The sequence below is a fragment of the Electrophorus electricus genome, chromosome 4 (genome assembly GCF_013358815.1).
Source record: "Electrophorus electricus isolate fEleEle1 chromosome 4, fEleEle1.pri, whole genome shotgun sequence".
In the NCBI taxonomy this organism is placed as follows: domain Eukaryota; kingdom Metazoa; phylum Chordata; class Actinopteri; order Gymnotiformes; family Gymnotidae; genus Electrophorus; species Electrophorus electricus.
Genome location: NC_049538.1, coordinates 11,915,327 through 11,924,154, shown reverse-complemented (window position 1 = coordinate 11,924,154; position 8,828 = coordinate 11,915,327). Strand labels below are relative to the sequence as shown.

The 8,828-nt window shown below is 39.5% G+C and overlaps 1 protein-coding gene across 1 annotated transcript; it reads right to left on the bottom strand.

Moving 5' to 3' along the window:
• Positions 1–1,312: 1,312 nt before the first annotated feature.
• Positions 1,313–5,028, bottom strand: LOC118241216 (extracellular calcium-sensing receptor-like). The gene is made up of 5 exons (XM_035525425.1): positions 4,729–5,028; positions 3,663–4,445; positions 3,037–3,261; positions 2,795–2,918; positions 1,313–2,226 (listed from the first exon to the last, which is right to left on the bottom strand). Exons 1-5 carry the CDS (start codon positions 5,026–5,028, stop codon positions 1,313–1,315), a joined length of 2,346 nt encoding a protein of 781 aa, XP_035381318.1.
• Between the last annotated feature and the right edge of the window lie 3,800 nt (positions 5,029–8,828).

Here is an 8,828-nt window from a genome sequence, read left to right as displayed (position 1 = left end):
TTTGTGCTCTTTTGCCCACTCAGGTCTCGTCTTTCTGTTTCCCTTAGACAGCAATGGCACCGAATCTGGTGGTCTGCTGTCATAGCCCAGTCACACCTTTCTCGGTATACTTTCAACATTTGTTAAACTCTTAGCCCTGCTAGTATAGCACTGATGACCATGCCTCATGTGAAGTCACTAAGATCACTTAATTTTCCAGTTGTAATGTGGATTCACACTGAAACTGATCCACAAGGCTTGAAAGTAGAACATTACAAGTCCATCAACATTTTGTATAAGTATATTCAATTGAGTAAATGTAGTAGTCATTGCTACTGAATATTGCATTTGATACTGAGCGCCAAACTCAGTTCTAAGAATGAATATTAGAAACATTAAAAAATTACCTGCAGATTCAAATTTTAATTGAAATGTATCTCAATTCATATGATGGTTTGATGGTGACCCCCCACCAGTAGCCTCCATTAGACAATGATGACATTGAACATGGTTTTTGTTTTAGGTTTTCTGTTTCATACGTTATCTGTTTTGGTTTATTGTCACGGCCAGCTCACGTAGTGCATGTTCATTCACTGCACTACCTCTGTATTATTTTAATTTTCTATACTTTTAAAGCCTTTTTTGTTTGCATGACTGTTCTCAGTCACTGATACTGTCATGTTGACTTTCTTTAGTTCTGTTTAGTGCACTTTTATATTCAACTGTATTTTCATTCATTTCATTAAACTTTTCAGTTGAAGACTCACATTTGCTTCCTCCTTTGTTCCTGTGCACTGTACTCCCATGACAGTTTATGTTGTCTAAAGAAGTGACCAGTCATGTCAAATACATGGGCTACTTCTACGTCTTCTTCATAGACATGAACCATCGATTATCAGCAGGCAGAAACTATATTTTTAGTGCTTCTTTTTTACTGGACTAAACTCTAGATTCTAATGTTAATGATGTTCATGCAATTCTCATAAATTAATATATTTAAATTTAGGAACACAAAAACAAATAAAAAAGCCTATATTTGTACATGAAGCTTATTTAATACCGAAATAAACCCAAATTTATTTACACAATGTGATAAAATGAGGTCTGTAAAAATCATTCAATGAGCTCATATATATATATATATATATATATTAGGACTGTATGAATTTTAGATTGGTTCAGTGGGGATTTCTACATTTTTGCCAGTGATGTAATTCATGTATTCAAAGTATATATAAACATAAAATATGTACATATAAATGTAATTATATCTCAGTACAGTTTGGATAAAGTGCTGGATCTTCATGTTACCTGTCCTATTCATATGAAGGTTTTAAAGAGGTTTAGATGGCGCTTTACTCATAAGGTGTTTCTTGGTATTCTGCTCTGGCCTAAACACAATTATGAAACATTTGGGAGCAAAAATACAAACAATTAAACCAAAGCTTGAAGCCAGAATGGCAAATATCTCCACAGCTACTGTGAATTTTCCAGGAGAGTTGACATAAGATGGAATAAAGGTGATCCAAACTGCACAGAATATGAGCATGCTGAATGTGATGAATTTGGCTTCATTAAATTTATCAGGCAGCTTCCGTGCTAGAAAGGCCAATATAAAACATAAAAGAGCCAGGAATCCTATGTAACCCAGTACAGCCCAGAAACCTATAGCGGAACCTAAGTCACATTCCAAGATTATCTGTTCTTTGTAGTGCTTTAGATTTTTGAAGGGAAATGGAGGTGATATTTTTAACCAAACCAGACATATAATAACCTGTATGAGAGTAAAGGAAAGAACACTGAGTCTCTGCTGTGGAGGCCCAAACCATTTCATGACATTACTGCCTGGAAGTGTAGCCCTGAAGGCCATTAACACAACTATTGTTTTCCCCAGAACACAGGAGATGCAGAGGACGAAGGTGATCCCAAACGCTGTGTGACGCAGCATACAGGACCACTCAGAGGGCCGACCAATGAAGGTAAGTGAACAGAGGAAACACAGAGTCAGAGAGAAGAGCAGCAGGAAGCTCAGCTCTGAGTTGTTGGCTCGGACAATGGGAGATGCCCTGTGTTTGTAGAAGACAACAGCTATACACACAGCCATGAAGGCTCCAGTGATTGAGAACCCTGTCAGAATGATGGCTAGAGTGTCATCCCAGGACAGGAACTCAACAGGCTTGGGGAGGCAGTTGTCTTGTTTGGTGTTTGGCCAGAACTCAGGAGGGCAGTGCACACAATCCAAAGAGTCTAAGAAGTTGAAAAAGACATAAATACATAAGGGACAGGACCTTATAATACATTTTACAGCACATAGTACAAAAGCAGAAGTGAATCAAATAACAAGAACATGTCTTTCTCTATCAAAACCATTGTATATTTATCTTTACAGTAGGTGACCCAAAGGGGAACTTGTTTTTCTTTTGAGATTTGGCTATTCTCAAAGTTTCCTTATGCTCAGGAAGGGTTTACTTACCACTTTCACTACTGCAGGCTTAGTGTGGTGGTAGACATGATATAGCTGCTTAAGCACTGTGGTCATTATTTTACAAGGATACTTTAATATAAATTTAATGGGAATGTCATAATGAATTCTTAGAGGAGGACATTATTCTGCACTGGAACAGTCTGAATCAAAGCTAATAGGACAAATTAGTTTTTACTGTAACCTTCTAATGCATTTTAAACAAAGGCATATGTCCAAGGATGTGTTCTGCCATACACTCAACACTGAAGCATGTCTTTATTGTGTAAAATAACAACCAAGATAAAAGATGGTGTTAAAATCTTCATTCTACATTATGCACTGACATTCTACCTGTCTTGTTACTGATCTCTCCCTCTGCACATGGTACACAGTCATAGCAGCAGACAGGCCTTCCCTTCTGCACAGCCTTCCTGGTGCCTGGAGGACAGCTCTCACTGCACACAGACACTGTCATCTGGAAATGACATTACAGAATAACACAAATACAAATTATTTGCTGAATTTAACCCCAGGCTTGAATGGCAAAGAACATAGATATAAATCAGAAAAGTTGTTAAGGTGTTATACTGTACCTCTGTCTGTCCTCCCACCCAGCGGATAGCACTGCTCATTCTGAACTCCTGTCCTCTCAGTTTGGATGCATCATAGTCACCCACTGTTACCATATTTAAAGTGCCATCTTTCTGAAACTGCCAGTTTATGAGCTCATAGACAGCCACAGGATCTCCATTGGAATCAAAGCTGACCTGATAACCATTCTTTGTGGTGAAGTTCACTCTCTTGAGCTCGTCACGTATCTGGAAAGGTGAAAGGTCATGGCATTCTGTGAATTCCTTATATAAACAACTTAATTCTCCTGTAGCCCTGCAGTCTTTAAATAAATGACTGATTCTGTAAAAAAAAAAAAAACTTTACACATGTAAAACATACAAATAACATATACAACAGGCTGTCAGTGTATGTAAGTTTTGTTCGAATGCTTGTGTAAATATGATAGCTTGCGTATGCATTATATTTATTCACTATGCTATATGTATTTTAAAAACAGGTACTGAATGTGTGTCCACGACAAATGAATAAGGTCTATCTCATCTCATCTTATATATCTGAGAGTTTCAAAAAAATGTAAGATGCTGATTTAAAAATATATATATATATATATTTATATAATTTGTTTTTAAATTGAATGAATTTATACCTCCCATGGTGAGAATTTAATGGACTTGTCGCAATGAGTTTCATTACAGATAACACTGTGGAGTGCATGTGCTATGGCATATGTAGCTTTATACGCCAAGTTAGAAATGCGCAGCTGAGACGTGTCTGTGTATGGGTTCTGTAGCGCGCGGATATCCTCACTGCCATCACATTCCCGCAGGAACTCTGAGGAGCCTGACTGCCCTTTTAGGCTACAGCTGAATGAGCTCTCCCAAAATTCCGTTAACAGGGACGATTTCGAGGCTTCTTTTGCAGAGAGATCTAGTAGAAACTCACGAAAACCTGGGATAACTGTGCGGGTGACCCCAAAACCTAATGCACCCGCGCATATGTTAAACCGCAAAAATTCTGGATTTATGATCCATGAGGTGCCCATCCAGAGAAGCGCAGTCGGTGGTTCCTGTGTCAGATCATCCAAAAGAAACTGTAGGTCGCTTGACTGAACAAACGCTACTATTACACGGGCTGTAGATTTGCGGATGATATTTGCCACTCGCTCCAGTTTACTGCGCGGTTGTGTCCTGGAATACACCTCGGAGTACTCCACACAGATCCCCTCCTCCTGAGCAGCCTTTAGGAACGCTGCCATTCCGTAATTTCCATATTCCGTGTCGCTGCGCACTGCTCCAATCCATGTCCAGCCGAAATACTTCGCCATTCTCGCCAGTGCAACCGCTTGGTGTGCGTCACTAGGTATGGTTCTAAAGAAGGTAGGAAACTCCCTCTTATCGCTCAGACAAGCGCACGTTGCGTAATGACTAACCTGTAATTCAGTCAGGATATGAAAGAAGACATAATTGTTATTTGAGTAGTTTGAGTTCATTCTTCTTTTAGCAACTCCCTTTTTATTTGCGACTATTTATGAGATATAATCTTTTATGTTAAACGTACTTCAGTAGGCTATTTACCTTACCTTACATAGTCTTATATGGAGGCCCACTCATTAGTTTTCATTAACTAAATATATCTAACAATGATAGCAAAAGATTAGAGATAGCTATAATTTTTTAACTATGCCATCATGAGGCGATGCCTACAGTATTTACCAGTGGAATTCCAAAAAGCCCGAGAGTTCTGGCCAAACTAATTGACGGGATGGTAATAGAATCTCCTACGACAGCAGGTACAGTGGGGGTTGCAGCCGTTGTACAGAAATTTGTGTAATTGAAAACCAGGTCGATGCCGTTCGCAAGCTGAAGTGCAAATTTCATCGCCTTCGGTACGGACTCGCACGAGTCATGTATCTCGTAGCCCAAAGTAATACCCGGCAGGAGATCCGTTCTGTTGTTGATCTCGTGGATGGCGAACTCCATCGCACGGGCGATGCGCAGCTCCCTGAAGTCCATGCTGTTTGAAGAGAGCAACACTCAAAAATTAACACACAACATAAAAACAAAGATATTTGTGCTGCTTACTCTGCATTGTAGGTGTCACTGGCACAATAACAAATGGGTGCAAATGGGAAAGCAGAATTTGAAAACAATAGTTTCTCTGTAATTCTAATAAAACACACTGCTGTTTGTACTGTGTACTCCAACATACAGACAGACAGACCTCCCAGAGCACTGTGGCTGTGGTGGTAGCCTGGTGTAGGTGTTCTGCTCTAATCTGTAGTAGTGAATAGAGAAAACCCCCCCAATGACAAAATCTCCATTCATAGAAAGCCCAGGTATCTGAGGCTCCGTCCACAGCCTGCAGCTGACTGGGTTTGCTTTACATCCTGCAGGGCTGAACACAATCATCCACAGCACTGATACAAATGACACCAGACTTGAAGTGATCTGCATGTTGGACTTTGTGCCTCCCAGTACTCTGAAGGTCTGGATGGCTGCTTTACACTGGTTTAAATAGCCACCTTGCTGTGATGACCTGTCAGTAAATGTGGGTGTGAATTGGGCACAGGAGGCGTGGTTATTTATTCAGTGTTAATCATAATGATGTCCATACCATTTAGTTTGTGGTATTTCTGGTGTGTATTTCAATGTCATTACAGCAAAACTGAACCAAGCTGAAGTAAATGTTGAGCTCTTGTACAATGAATAATATACTATACTCATTTATTTCATTTATATTATTTATGAGCTATGTTTTATTGTGATATATAGTATATGTTGACCTCTTGTACAATGAACGAAATACTAATTGATTTCGTTCATGTTGTTTATAAACTGTGTTTTATTGTGATATATAGTATTAAGCATTTCTTAAAAATCATCAATTTGTTTACTTTCTTTCTTTTGTTATTGTTATATTAGTCTTTCATTCTCTGAGCTCATTTGTGTGACATGGTGCTGTAGTCAGGGAGCGAGGCAAGAGTGGAGAGGCAGGCAGAAATTTATTACAATGAACTAAAGAAAGAGCAGCCTGGCCCAGCAAGCGGCAAACAACAAAAGGCTATGAGTATGACAGCAACCCTAGAGGGTAACAGGGTATTCAGGGATGCTTGCAGCAGGATACGTGTTTGGAAGGGCATAGTACATTCTCCTATGGTGGTTAAGGTGACATGAGTCTTCATGGGACCTGCGGGAATAAATACTTAAAGGGAAATAAGAAACAGGTGAATAAAATGTAATAAGCAGTGGGTGATTGGGATAACTGGATTGATTCTGTTTTGACTGGTGTGTGCAGAGTGGTTGTCGGTGTCTGCAGGTGTATGTAGTTGACTGGGTACTGAGCGCAGCATGGTAATTTAATATACAATTTTCAATGCAATTTTCTAGGCAGTTCTGATGATTATTTAATTCTTTATTCTCATGTTTAAATATCACTAATATTCTAATAGTGCAGTGATCATTAGTAATTCGGGTTTATAAGTATTTGGACACTCCCCAGACACTATTGTTGGTTGCTGAAAGTCACCACTCTGCATTTTTGTCACTTTTGTGCCACCTATGGTTTTCAAACAGGTAAGAGTGGTGCACCTATACAGTTTAAATCGTGGTTTCTTTTTAGTGAAGAGCAGGGAGTTGATGCTGTCCTTCTCCATTTTCTTTCTGCCTGTGCTGTAGGTTGTGCTGTGATTCCTGTTTCTTGTGTGTAGTGTGTGGCTTGGCCTGAAAGTTTGTAGGCTGCCGCTGCATACATTAAAGGACATCGGCTTTCTTAAAAAGCAGAGTCTGTCTATTTGCTTTGTAGATTGCTTATTGTTATACATCCAGTTTAGCAAACCCAGGTAGCAATAGATGTTCATCATGTCCATCTCCTCTCCCAGTATAGATACAGGGTTTGTGTGGGTCTTGGGTCTTCTAACATTCAGCATCTTATCTTTAGTCTTAGCCACATTGAGCTGGAGGTTGTTCATCCCACCCCACTCAAAGCTGTTGATCACAGTCCTGTATTCCACTCACTCAGGTCTTGAATACCTTAAAGACCATCCAGAGTGCATCAGGTGGGGCATGTGGCTAGACCAGGTTTCGTTGATGCCCAGACAGTAGCTTCACTGCTTGGCCTGAGGTCCATCCATTATATCACTACTGTCATAAAACTGTGGAAAAAAATGTCTGGAGGCAGAAGACTGGGAATGCAGTGCCTACCAGAGAGAACCCATTCCCAATGATTGGCCTTACTCCATACTTAAGCGGCATGTCACAGTTATTTCTGGTCATTAATGGACTTCAACATTTAGATCTTCACACTGTACCCAGTAAAGGTTTATATAGTTGCTATAAGTTCCTAATAGTATGTCCTAAATGAAAGTGCTAATACAGTGTTTAGGGGGAAATTTGGGTTGGGGTTGGGCAACTTTCCAGTTTGGAGGGTGTTGTACAAAGGCTCCAATAAAAAGTTCTGGTGACCTCTAATGACCTAACATGGCTGTCAGTGCATTTATGCCTGTTATCAATCCAAATGTTTGTGATGAACGTGTTTATTGTAATCTCAGAGAGACCATATTATGTTGTTTTATTTGAATGTGGGAGGTTCAAACTGCTGTTTGAGTCACTGAAATATTGGTTTATGGGATGTGGGGATATTTTTACATCATATGGTTTTATTTTTGGAGTGGGTTTTAAATAGAAATGATTGAGACTGCAAATGATTAACTTGTAGGTCAAGGAAATTTCATGACAAAATAAAATCAGGACACATTGCATTTGTATATTGCACTGGTAAAATAGAAGATTGTTTTAGATTTGAAATTTTATAAAGCCACGAATAACATGGAGGTGTCTAAATTGGAATGATATAATGATGATGTTTTACGCTGTCGTGGAGGGAGAGAGGGAGAGTTGATATTTTACTCTATGGAACTGTGTCACGGGACGCTCCCCCCCCCATGAGTCATGTGGTAAAGCCTGCCACATGCAGGGGGGTTCACATGTGTATGTAGCCACACCCTCCGTGATGGCACGCACCTGCAGGGGGTTCAGTGTTTTGTCTATTCAAACCCCCGTCTGTGTGTGCCTCACTGTTTGTCATTGTTGATGTCGTTTATGTTAACGCTGCCTATGTTGTTATCACGGTTATTGTTTAAACTGTTTGTGTGTTCATGCTCATCGTTGTCACTATGTGCGAGTGCCGCTGTTGTTGTTTGTTTGATGTTATTAAATGTCTCATTATGTCAAGGTAGTCTGTGCGTCCTGTTCCACGCCCTGCCGCACTCAGGCCGTCACAAACTGATGTTGTCAGACTAGTTTTTAGAGTACTGTATGTGAAGTATTATTACATTTACACTGAATGGCCACTTTAATAGGGACACCCAGCTTTAAACGTTAAAAGGGAAATGCCTGTTCGTACGACTTGCTGACCTGACCATGTAAAACCGCCGGATGGCACTGAGAGATAGAGTGTCCAATACAGGAATACATAGCTTCCACCACACATTATTTAAAGAAAGAAAATCATACATTTACTACCAATTTCTACCTCCTGGTCTTAGAATGAAGCTTGTAAAACAAACCCTAGGGATGGGTGGAGAATTGGATAATCAATTTAATTACTTTCATTTTTTCTAGAAGTTACTAACTACTGACTTGAATATATTTTGTCTAATTAGTTTATATAAGATTTCAAGTAAACGCGGTTAAAAGTGGTTAAAAATTGTTTACAAGATGTATGAGGTAAACAACATACAAATGAGCAGGCTGAATAACGTGAATTAATAAGGAACAGACAGAAATAATATACCCTTATCACTTTATAGGACCAA